The 13,104-nt window shown below is 37.1% G+C and overlaps 1 protein-coding gene across 5 annotated transcripts; it reads right to left on the bottom strand.

The window, feature by feature from the left end:
• Positions 1 to 2,803: 2,803 nt before the first annotated feature.
• CRYBB1 (crystallin beta B1) lies at positions 2,804 to 12,189 on the bottom strand. Of its 5 annotated transcripts, none has more exons than XM_056529368.1 (8): positions 12,167 to 12,189; positions 9,656 to 9,835; positions 8,947 to 9,018; positions 8,489 to 8,645; positions 7,705 to 7,823; positions 5,738 to 5,870; positions 3,967 to 4,109; positions 2,804 to 3,143 (listed from the first exon to the last, which is right to left on the bottom strand). In XM_056529368.1, the coding sequence occupies exons 4-8, from the start codon at positions 8,621 to 8,623 to the stop codon at positions 2,960 to 2,962; spliced, it is 714 nt and encodes a 237-aa protein (XP_056385343.1). In that variant the 5' UTR covers positions 8,624 to 8,645; positions 8,947 to 9,018; positions 9,656 to 9,835; positions 12,167 to 12,189; the 3' UTR covers positions 2,804 to 2,959. The 5 variants fall into 5 exon arrangements, with proteins under 5 accessions (XP_056385343.1, XP_056385337.1, XP_056385360.1 ...); XM_056529362.1 differs by having other exon boundaries at positions 12,107 to 12,185; XM_056529385.1 differs by lacking the exon at positions 12,167 to 12,189 and adding an exon at positions 9,979 to 10,062 and having other exon boundaries at positions 8,947 to 9,123; positions 9,661 to 9,835.
• Positions 12,190 to 13,104: the final 915 nt, after the last annotated feature.

A 13,104-nucleotide genomic window follows, 5' to 3' on the forward strand; every position in this document is an offset into this window, starting at 1 on the left:
TGCATGCAATGTCTTTTTATCCCGCTACTCCCGCTAAAAAAAAAAAAGTCTCCCAACGGACTCTTTTATAGTCAATGGGATCCATCAGGACCCGGTGTACCTGATAAAGGACGTTAAAGGCAAAAAAAAAAAAAAAAAGAGAGAGCCTAACTACCGTTTTCGTACGAGGCACAATGGCAATGTGAAAGTAGCCTTACTAGGTCTCACATATTGTAGGAACCCCTTGGCACATATGCTAAACATATCTATAAGGCCTCATTTAGCCAACAAATGCTAAAACAGTATCTTTTAAGAATCCATCAGGCTGTCATTAATCAGCCTAATTGCCATGTTTCTCTTAGTTTGTTTTCACACACAGCTATTGGATTTGCTTGTGTGTGAACAGTTTTATGTTCCCCGGTCAGGGAATAGTTAAAGGCTTTGGCTTTCTAGCCAATAGCTCTTAGAGTGTAAATAAAAATTGTATAGGTATCACTAGCGCTGGAATGGTATGTTACCGGCTGCCAAGATAACGCTGAGAGGGTCCTGACCACTCCTCACATGGATAATGAATTAAAACGTAATATGGTATTAGCGTATCGGCGCACAGAAACAATAAAAAGGTATATTTAAATTTGCTAAGGTTGGCTGTATCCTTGATATAAGGAGCCGGTAAGTACTAAGACTATATTACTGATGATAATTCTTGTCAGATATACCAAAAATTAATTAAACCTAAATGTCCATTGATTTAATAGTGCCTAAAGCAGAAAGCCGGATGATGACAAAGAAATTTGAAAAAATACTAGGTTATTTGCAACTGACTTGCAATCACAGCATCTCGTTACAAATGTTGCGATAATCCCTGAGGAAGGATAGCGAACTATCCGAAATGCATTGGATCTGACCCGGCTTCTATGCCCTACAACAATAGTGATGTCACTAAGTAGCGCCCAGGCAATACCGCAACACGATCCGTTGTTCAGCGCGCCACACCGGTGAGACGCTATCCGGCCGGAGCGATCCTCACGGTGTGTGTAATCGCTGCAAAAAAAACCCGTATTGAAGGGAGCTCTCTGCGGCTCCTCGGAACCATAGCGGACATCGATTCCAATCATCAACCACCACGGATATCTATTTCAGTTTACGTTCCTACCTGGATCACAAGTGGGAAACAACCTCCGGGCCACAGTTCTAACACGAGCGCTGTATGCTTACAGGTACTGGTTCACTTTTTATGAAATACTTGGCTCTTGCCACATTTGTGTCAGAGATTGTAGTCATTGTATTCACATCGGAAACATTATCGCAACATTTGTAACGAGATGCTGTGATTGCAAGTCAGTTGCAAATAACCTAGTATTTTTTCAAATTTCTTTGTCATCATCCGGCTTTCTGCTTTAGGCACTATCAAATCCATGGACATTTAGGTTTAATTAATTTTTGGTATATCTGACATGAATTATCATCAGTAATATAGTCTTAGTACTTACCGGCTCCTTATATCAAGGATACAGCCAACCTTAGCAAATTTAAATATACCTTTTTATTGTTTCTGTGCGCCGATACGCTAATACCATATTAAGCTCTTAGGGTGTGTCTAGATCAGGATCAGCTGAGCCTAGCTTCTGGGCTGGTTATACATGGATGTTGAGATGGTAGATACTACGGGGTCTGGCACTCTGGTTTCCTACAGTTGTAAAAGCAAATATGCCAATTTTTGCAGCAAGACGTTTTCATAATTTTAATCATTATACCGTTGAGTTTATTCAGTTTATGCTGTAAATTATTGAAATAGCTTCAGGATTATACATCTGTCACTTCCTAATTGATAAGGTTTGGAAATGGACCGATTACAGATGAAACAGCAAATGTATAAGAAATTCAAATAATATGTTGCTTAAGGAAATGATTGCTGATTGAAATATATACTTGTTAGGGCTTTATGTTTATCGTCTGTTGTATGCAAAGACCAAAGATGACCTGAACACCAATGCATTAGTTCTCAAATGATCTTCAAATCTAACAGGAACATTTATTACTGACACAGTGTTTGCATATTTTAGCAATGTTATTTGATGTGATTTTTCAAACCTTATTTTTACCACAAATGTCAAAATGGTTAATCCCCACAGCTAAAGACCCTATTTACACTAGATGAAGACATCCTGATATCAGGAAAAGCATTCCTATAAACACTCATTCGGTTGATAATCAACCTGCGTAAAAATATGGCTTTAAAGGGGTTATCCAGGTTTTATTAAATTTTCTTTATCGTGCCTGTCATACAACGTTATGTCCTAAGTGTTTTACTAACCTTATGTGGTGTCCTGTTAGGTAAACATTGCTTCAGGTGTCTGTGCTAGGCCCTGCTGCTCAGGTGATGCTTTAATATTCATTATGGTCTTTGTCTGTTAACTTTTATTTTTATGCACTATATTTTTAAGAAATGTACAGGATATCTGTATAGAAGCATGATACAGAGTACCCATGTGACCCTGATTTCCCAATGGGAGCCCCCCCTAGCTAGGCTATATATAGTGTAGGAGGGAGGAGATAGTCAGTTTAGTTTGGGTTTAGTTCAGTTGTTGGTAAGTGAAGAGCTCAGTATGAGCTGCAGTGTGGAGAAGAGATAGCAGTAGTGTGTGTGGTGATTCAAGGGAAGCCTAAAGTAAATCTTCAAGCAAGCAATCTAAACCATTCTGCAAGTGTTCCCCGCTCAGGAGGAGTTAGTAATTCCTAACTGTGAGCATAAAACCCAGCCACGGGCCACAATCAAGGTTTTGTTTTGTTTACATACGACAACCAGACCATATACCTCAGACACTGTGTTTATTTGCATCATAAAGTAAAGTACATCCATTAAATGTGCAATATACAACAAATTAATTGACAGAGTCATTAAAAAAAATGGTGATGAGGTCAATTTGCAAGAAGGATTCCTAAAGGCTCTCTGTCAAGCAGGGGACATCTGGTGTGTTCACTTGGTGCTGGCAGTACTAGGGATAAGAAAACATCCCTTCTGATGCCATTGCTTATCTCTGATACGACGGATAGACTGGATCTGGGGCTGGAAAGCACTCCATTCATTCCAATGTTTGTAGTCGCAGGTTTCAAACAGATATTGATAGCCTCTGTATCCGGGATACTGATATCCGACCCAACTGTATAAAAGGAAAACCGAGGATTGTTATTATGTAAAAGGTAATATTCAGAACAATGTTCTATAACGTTATCATATATTTTGTTATCTTATTATTTTAAGGCTATTTTTCAGGCAAAATTGATGGCCTATGCTCAGGTGAGGAAATTAGTACCTGCTCAGCGAGATGCCGACACCAGGCACTGCCATCTACCAACTGTCCTGGAGAGCCACAACACCCAGATTTAAACATAGTGTATAGAGCTGAAGCCACAGCTCCATATATGTGTAGTGGTTGTGAAGTGAATGGGAGCTAAGTTGCAGCAATCCGGCACAATGTTTGTAGCCAAGGCTTTAGCTCTGTACACAGTGTTTACATCCAGCCGTCATGCCCCCTCCCAAAAGACTTGCATTGAGGGGGCAGGGACGCTCTGTGCAGCTGCCACAGGTGGGTATCTGCATTAGATATTGTGGGGGTCCCCAGCGGCGGGACCCCCACGATCAGACATCTTATCCCTTATCCTTTGGATAAGGGATAAGATGTCTAAGGGCCGGAGTACCCCTTTAAGGAAGTCCATGAATTAATATTGCTTGAAAAATCTCATTAACGCCTAAATGTGAAAAAACTAAACCTGACCTTAGGGCTGTTATGTTGTTGCTCTATATCAGGTGACAATAGACTCTAACTTTAGCTCCTTATATTATTATTGCCTGTAATGTTTTACTAGCAATATGTTTTACATGAAAACATTTTATTAAGACATAATAAGTTTTAAAGATCATTATAAGTCATCTTATAGACCACTAAAGCTACCTAGCAACAACATTAAGATGTGACAACTTACGTTCCACTGGGAACTTTTACGCTTCCCACACGGTCACAGAATCCATAGGCCCACAGGCTGGGCACGTCATCCTCAATGATTTCCATCTTGTTGCCCTTGAAGTCAGCGGATTCGAACAGGGATATTTTATGTTCTTGGCTATCCTGCAGGTGTACAGAAAAAAACATACTATAATGTATTGGTTTTTGTCAAGTCCTAACAGTGACAATATCTTCATGGTTGTTATATTCCAGCCCTGGAATATGTGTAAAAAAATATTCAAGGCTAAAGCACTTCCATCACCTTTTCATTGTTGCTCCTTTGTTTTCCCCTACAATAAACACCAGTTTTGAACAATTTGTTATGTTTATTACTTATGTTTTCTTGGAAACATACTTTTTACTCCTCTGCCAACAACCTTAATAATCATTGTTCTCCATGCTACTGTTTTCTTATTTCTTTTCAAATTAACAAGCAAAATTCAATTTTTTTTATTTTTTATATTTGTGAATAATTTGATTTTACTAGGAATTTGACATCAAATGCTCGGCCAGTGTTTGGCACAGAGCCTATTATTTCACACGAGTATGACTCTAAACATAGTCTTACTGATGAACTGGTGAATGGGTAGCTGGATTAAATGCCTGGGATGTTGGCCAACAAGGGGCTGTATCAACAACTGTAGACAAAAGCACACTACCAGAATAAACTTTCTTTTTCTGAGTTCAAATTGATCTGTTTCCAGAATGCTGTTCTTTATCCTTAACAATTCACAGTAAGAGTGGAAATAAAGGTACCAGCTGAAAGTAAACCAAATCCTCAAAAAACTCATGAAAGATGTAAATCTGGCAAGAAAATAATCATTATCAGACTTAGGGCTATATGAAAATACCACAAAGACTTCCCTAAAGACTTGGATGCTATTCTTGGCTCGGATACTAGATATCGACTACTTTTTTTTGGTTTATAAAGAGATTTTGAAAAGGCTTCTATAAATCTTACTCAGTCTTGGAATATATTGAAAATGTAAAGATTTTTTTTTAAGAACGAATGTACATGATAGAAGTAAAATGATACAGGGTATCTTTAGTACAACTTATATCTTCCACTGATAAGAATACATAGATTTTAGTATCTATCTATTTACAAAATAGGAGAAAATCTGGGCAGCACTCCAGTATTGTAAAAAGGTGCCAGCTGTGTATAGATTTAAGTCCAGAAGTCCCACAAATTCATATACACAGAGAGGAACAGCAGCACTCCAATTAGCGTGAAAAGTGTGGCTTTTTATTCACCAAACATCAGTGCTTGGTGAATAAAAAGCCACACTTTTTCACACTAATTGGAGTGCTGCTGTTCCTCTGTGTATATATATCTGTCTATCTATCTATCTTTTTAATTTCTTTAATGCCTTCATATTCTGTGTATATTAGCTTTCTCTTTGAGAGGACCACTAGATCCAGGAAGGTGGGGGCTTACTATGCAATATATATATATATATATATATATATATATATATATATTGCAAAGTTAATCTCCACCTTCCTGGTTCTGGTTCACATTACCCCTGTCCCCATCCTCCCAGTATAGAAAGCTTGGCTTTTGCTCATCCCACCCCTTTCTTTTCTATTGTATGAGAAAATGGGGTCATGATTACTGAGTCTATTTCTAGTTCCCTATAGCACTTTTGAAAAAGGCATTGGCAAAGCTAAATTCGAGCCGCTACTCTACGGGCCCCATGGCAGCTATAAAAAGTCTGACCTAATACCAAGTGTAAAGGTCTGGAACTTACCATTCGGATGGGGCGTAGGGACACGAAGCAGTCGCTCCTATAGCTGCTAGACCAGGTATCCCAACGAGGATACTCGCCCTTCTCCAAGATAAACATCTCGCCACGGAAGTTGGACTGCTCATAAGCAACCCAGCTGAGAAGATGTGTACGCGGAGTCCACATATCACATAGTAACCGATAGTACAACATCAAAGATCACCACAAAGCACACACAGTGACAACATTGGAAGAGAAACGTGAAAATAATGAGAATATAATACAAGGCCAATGCACATTAAATTTCAGACTACTAAATGCCTTACTCTAGTGTATCTATGACTAATCCATCCATTAAATGCTCTATTCATGATGATTAAAAGTTTTATTAGTTATAAGATACTCTATCATTAAAATGGCATTACACTTAGAACACAATGATTATGCTTTGTATGAAAAAAACATTGTGCGCAAATATTTCAAAAGGCAGCAATATGTGTTTTGTCACAAATTTCTAACATCTAAACCATCTTTTATGAGAATAAACTGATTTCTCTGACTAGTCATTATATATATATATATATATATATATATATATATATATATATATATATATATATATAAATAAATGACTTTAAACCAATTATGCTATGGACAAATATTGTAATCTTTGCTGATGTGAGTCCCTACCATCTGAATGTTCCTAGTTCATCCTATGAATTTGAATGTTTGTAGTATAAATCCAATTCACAAGAAGATCTATTTATCCGGGTGCATGGATATAGCACACAGGCCTAGCATAGTTTGATGAATCATCCTCTCTGGCTAATAAATCATATATACTCTATATACATTTCAATATATTTTACTGTGCATAAACAAGCCAGTGTAATCATTCTTGTATGGGAAGATGTGGGAGTTTATTGCTACCTACATTTTTCACTTATTTCCAAGTGTCATATTCATAGACCAGACCGCTACTCATAAATCAGGAAAGGGCATCCCGCGCTGGCACTGTCTCTTCCAATTTTCTCTAAGCTGAGCATTAGCCTCTGGCGCCAGCTATGAAATTTCTATAAGGTACTTATAATATTTCCAACTTGTTACCATTGCACTTAAGATGGGAATAATAACTTGAGTTCACCAGGAGAGTGAGATATATTAATCTTGGACACATCAGTGAACATCACAAAGTATGATCTAGTTCTGGGCAGTAATACTCCTTCTTGAGACCAAAAGGGCTAATATAATATTTAGTGGGGTGCAAATATGGTTTAAAATATGTATAATAATAAAATATTTAAGTAAATTTTTTTTCCTTCTTTTTTTCCAGTTGCTTATATGAGGGTGGGGATGTTTTTATGCAATTTTGAAGGCAAAATCACTAGTGGATAGTAAAAAAAATTACTTCTGTATACTTTTCCTTCTCTTATGAGACATTCTTCACATTAAAAACTGTATAGAAACAACATAATATTACAGCAAAGACTGCATTAATACATTATTGCACTGACCCTGCTGCACTATTTAGCAGGTAGCTGGTGCATGATCTAAGTTTTACTGAACTATTTTTGTAAAACATTGCAGATTCTATTGATCAAAACTATCTACAGAACATCTCAAAGCAGCTTTCATTTTTTCTAAGCAGTATAAGAAATGAAAGCTGCACTGTGACTGGTTGCTATGGATAACATGGGCACTTTTTCTGTTAGACAGTTATGATAAATAAGGCTGCGTTTCCGCCTGGCAGTTTTTTTGGGGGGGAAAACTCTCACTGCTGTTTTTGAGCCAAAGCCAGAAGTGGATTCATGAGGAAGTAAAAGTATAAGTCCTTCTTTTATATTTCCCATTCCTTTTGAATACTTTTATAGTTTTGGCTCAGAATCTGAAGTGGCAGTTTTCCGAAAAAAATAAATAAATAAATAAATAAACAAACAAGTGGACCATTCAATGAGGAAGTGAAAATGTCAAATGGAGCTTTTAGCACTTACGGTCCAGAGTCGACAATAACACTGCGTACTCTGTCAAAGCCTCGCTCCCCAAGGTTTACACACTCATTCAGAAGCTCCATATGTCTTCCTTGGAAGTTCTCTTGCTCAAAGATGATCACCTATGGAAGAGAGAAATTGTGCAGGGACAATATTTTGGTTACGTGGGTTGAGAAAATAGTTAATGGGTTTTATTTACTGAAACATTACATTTTTGTCATTTATTTTTATGGCTGAGAAAAGACATAAAACAACCTATTTTCTATATTTTTGTATGACAGGTGTGTTCTATTATTTTAACACATGTTGATAAAAGGTGATTACATTAACCACGTTATATTTTTTATGCATCTTGTGCAGTGATTTGAGGACACAAGATGGGGACTGCTGGTTGGGGGCAGAACTATATGTAAAGGCAACTTTTTATATCATATTTTTTTTCAATATGTAGCTATATACATTCAAATAAATATTTAAGATAAATACATGTCAGGCTCTATGCACACTTGCATTATAGCAATTCATCTATTTTTTATTAAAAAAATTGGAAGCCCTACAGACTTATCATAAGTCAATAGGACCTATCATGATCTATGTTAAGGCTGCTGTTAAATCGTGGTTGGTACAAATGTGAACAGAACCTATACCACTATATGAGAAATATTTCAATATGTACATAACATATATTTTGTTCAATCCCCCATCACATGTGGTGTCTGACTGAACAAAATGTATGTTATGTACATATTGGAATATTTCTCATTAGTTTGCTGTTGAACAGTTTTACCTTGAAGGTTCCCAGGCTTGTTTCACCACTTTTTGTGGGCTTGGTTACAGGAAGGGAAATTGGTCCAGGGGTACCCTTTTCCTTGACATCAGCGCCCTGGCTGGCGGCAGCAGCAGCTTTAGGTGTCTGAGACATTTTGAAGCTGTAGTTCTAAAACCTAAAAAAAATGATACTGTGAGTACAGATACAAGGAACATGTTAGCTGCATGCCTATCCATTATGTATTAACAGTAGTAGCCATGCCACTATTCAGTCACTAGCCCTTTTATCATATATATAGACCTTTACAATCTGTAAATCTTTCATTTATTAATAAGTTATGTGATATTAAATTCTAATCTATTTTTTTTACAGTTATGAGCTAAGGAGGTTGTCAGAATTCAGATGGGTCTAAATGTTTCCACCGTTCTTTTTGAATCGAAGAATGTGTCACGTGCTTAGTATTGACTGGTTCTTACCTGAAGAAGGGGATCCTTGCTGGAGCTACCAGGCTTGTTGTTGGAGGTTCTGCAGGTCTCCGAATTTATACCCTGGCAAAGGCAGAATCAAAATAGTGGAGGACAATAGAACTCATAGCTCATCAGTATCTGCTTAGGAAGCTGCTAGTCATCACATATTTCAATGTAGCCAGTCATCTGAAAACAACCACCATTTACTGCCGCTGAACCAAGCAGTTTACATTGTTGGTCAGAAGTTTACTATATGTATAGCTGCAATCCCTGACATTATATTTTGGGCCCTGTAGGGTTTTTTCTTTAGACCTAGGTATTTCATTAATATAACAAGGCCTATACATTGAGACCTTGTGGAAATATTCTGCATTACTATTTTAACCTAAAATACATATTGCTTTATATTTTTATAAACTAATTGGAGAGGTAGGGAAGAGATATGATAAAATAAACCGTACAAATGACAACATTGCTTTGGTTCTGTTCATAGAGTTGTTTTCTGTTCTGTTCACGGGAGTGCTAGCCTACGGAACTCCCAAATAAACCAACTAAACATAAATTAAAGAAACATAGACAACTGTACAATGGTAAAATAAGACCATAGTCTTTCATTGACGCAACCCAATATTCAAAATATATAAATACATACATTTTAATAAATCTGCTAAAATATAACCATCCATAAATAAATATATAAATAAAAACTCCAACCAACTTCACCATAATGTTGTCCACCCTATAAGTCTAGGGCAGGAACAGAAGAATGGACAGGTCTTCTTCCTCAGCTTGACATCCAGAACTATAGACCACCATTTATAAAGCTTGAATCTTCCCTTTATTGGAGTACCGGGTCAATCAAAATCCAGGATTAAATCTGCTTGGAGACCCAGGCTACCTGCAGAGAAAGTTTTGGAAAAGGCAATGACCAATCACAGCCTTAATAGGGGTGTGGAATAAACCATTTACTTAATATACACACCAGTTAAAACAAGAGAAGGGGGTTCTACCCCCAATTATTTATAAAATTTTTCACTTTACCTATTTTTTTCTTGTGTGCTGTACCTGCAAATACTGCAATATCAGGCCAATCCATAGGCCACAAAAATCTAGCAGGAGGGTCCTTTCACCTGTCTTCTGGCTCAGTGGATTAACGATTTCGCTGCGTAATGCTATGCAATAGGCATATCATTATAAAGTGTGTGCAGTCTAATGATTGCATATAAAAGTCCACTATAGGGACTTAAAAAGTGTAAAAGAAAAAAAATGTTTCTAAAATTAGATAAAACCTCCTCCCCTAATAAAAAAAAATAAAATCACTCTCTATTTAAGAAAAAAAAAATATAAAAATAATAAACATATTTGGTATCGTGGAATTTACCGAACTATTAAGATATATTGTTTCTAATGCTGCATGGTAAACAGCATGAACTTAAAAAGAAGAAACACCAAAAACACTGATTGTTAATCACATATCTCAGAAAAAAGTGAATAAAAAAACAATCAAAAAACAAATGGTACTAATAAAAATTACAGATCACGGCTCAAAAAATGAGCCCTCATATATACAGGAAAATAAAAAAGTTAGAGGGCAGAAGGGGACAATTTTAGGTATACTGATTTTGTTAAAAAAAATGTGACTTTTTTTTTAAGTAGTACAATAATAGAAAACATATATGATATAAAAACAATATGCATTTAGTAATATTTTAGTCGCATTGACCTACAGAAAAAAAAAATTACCATAAAGTGCACTTCGTAAAAACCATACCCCACCAAAAGCTACAAAATTCGATAGAAGATAAGATGTCTTTGGCCAGAATACCCCTTTAACCTCTTAAGGACACAAGGCGTACCAGGTCCTTGTATTTAAAACGGGGTCACGCCGTGACCCCGCATCATACCGGGTCGGTCCCGGCTGCTAATGATAGCCGGGACCCTGGGCTAATAGCGCACGGCACAGATCGTTGTGCCGCACGCTATTAACCCTTCAGACGCGCCGATCAAAGTTAATTGCTATGTCCAAAATGAAAGTAAAAGCTTCCCAGCAGCTCAGTTGGGCTGATCGGGACTATCGCGATAAAATAGCGATGTCCCGATCAGTTAGGACGCGAGCGGAGGCCCCTTTACCTTACTCTGTCGCATACGATTGGCTTTTGATTGCTCCAAGCCGGAGCAACAGGCTTGCGCAATCGAGCCCCTAGAACACTGATCCATGCAAAGCTATGGCTTTGCAGGGATCAGGGTAAAAGATCAGTGTGTGCGGTGTTACAGCCCCCTATGGGAGCTATAACACTGCAAAAAAAGTGAAAAAAAAAGTTAATAAAGGTCATTTAACCCCTTCACCAATAAAAGTTTGAATCACCCCCCTTTTCCCATAAAAAAAACCTGTGTAAATAAAAATAAACATATGTGGTATCACCATGTGCGTAAATTTACGAACTATAAAAATATATAATTAATTAAACCGCACGGTCAATGGCGTATGCGCAAAAAATTTCCAAATTCCAAAATAGCATATTTTTGGTCACTTTTCATATCATGAAAAAATGAATAAAAAGCGATCAAAAAGTCCGATCAATACAAAAATGGTACTGATAAAAACTTCAGAAAGCAACGCAAAAAATGAGCCCTCAAACTGTCCCGTACGCAAAAAAAATAAAAAAGTTATAGGGGTCAGAAGATGAGAATTTTAAACGTTTAAATTTTCCTGCATATAGTTAAGATTTTTTTCAGAAGTACGACAAAATCAAACCTATATAAGTAGGGTATAATTTTAACCGTATGGACCTACAGAATACAGATAAGGTGTCATTTTTACCAAAAAATTATCTGCGTAGAAACGAAAGCCCCCAAAAGTTACAAAATGAAATTTTTTCTTCAATTTTGTCACACAATGAATTTTTTTCCCGTTTTGCCGTGGATTTTTTGGTAAAATGACTAATGTCACTGCAAAGTAGAATTGGTGATGCAAAAAATAAGCCATAATATGGATTTTTATGTGCAAAATTGAAAGCGTTATGATTTTTAGAAGGTGATGAGGAAAAAATGAAAATGCAAAAACAGAAATACGCTGAGTCCTTAAGGGGTTAAAAGGAAAGGAAGAAAAAACAAAAACACGAAAATGAAAAATGGCTGGGGTTAAAGAGGAATTGTGGCCTGTCCTGACCTGTCGGTTTTAGTAAATATTCTCATTCCCCATGGGATAACAATTCTCATACTGCTGTACCATTTGTCTGTTATTCTTACTAGATGGCCAACTGGCCGTTACCAATAGGAGTCATGTCCCTATATTGTCTGGCACTGTCAGTTTTGATTGGATAGTCTCAGACAGTGTAGGAAGACACCCCCCCCCCCAAACTGGTAACACCCAGTTGGCTATTTAGTCATACATATTAAGTAAAAATAAGAAGACTAGAAAAAGATGTTACAGAATTGTTTTTTTATGGGTAATACAAGGATTTACTAAAACAAACAGGTCAGAGAGGCCACAGAAAAAAACTGAATCCATTACAGCATTGAGAATAGAGTCTTATATAATACATGTACTTTTTTCCATATTACTTCCATATTTCTATTTACTGATATTTTACCTCCACAGAGATATTCTGGAGATTTGCTCTGGCTGCTGAAAAAAAAACGACTATACCCTCTATACCTGATCCCCCTTCGTCTTTGTTCTTACAGTTTTGGTGAGCAGGTTAGCAGGTCCATGAGCCGAAGCACAGAATCCCCCTTTAGAATGAAATGATTATCCTACAGGAGTTTAATAAAATGTTATAAAATATTTGAATTAAAAAAAGCTAAAAGCAATAATATGAGATTATTGTCTAATGTTGTTCACACACAAACAACAATCCATTTGCAGTTGCAACAGTTTGCATATACTTAATAAAAAAAAAACTCTTTGGATAGCCCATGTATTGGTTTCTGCCATCTTTCTGTATTGTGTGAGAACTTAAAGGGGTACTCCGGTACTTAGACATCTTATCCCCTATCCAAAGGATAGGGGATAAGATGCCTGATCACGGGAGTCCCACTGCTGGGGACCCCTGTGATCTTGCACGCGACACCCCGTTTATAATCAGTCCCTGGAGCGCGTTCGCTCCCGGTCTGATTACCGGCGACCACAGGGCCGACGGCGTGTGACGTCACGCCTCCGCCCCG

This window comes from Hyla sarda, chromosome 1 (assembly GCF_029499605.1).
Source record: "Hyla sarda isolate aHylSar1 chromosome 1, aHylSar1.hap1, whole genome shotgun sequence".
NCBI classification, from domain to species: domain Eukaryota; kingdom Metazoa; phylum Chordata; class Amphibia; order Anura; family Hylidae; genus Hyla; species Hyla sarda.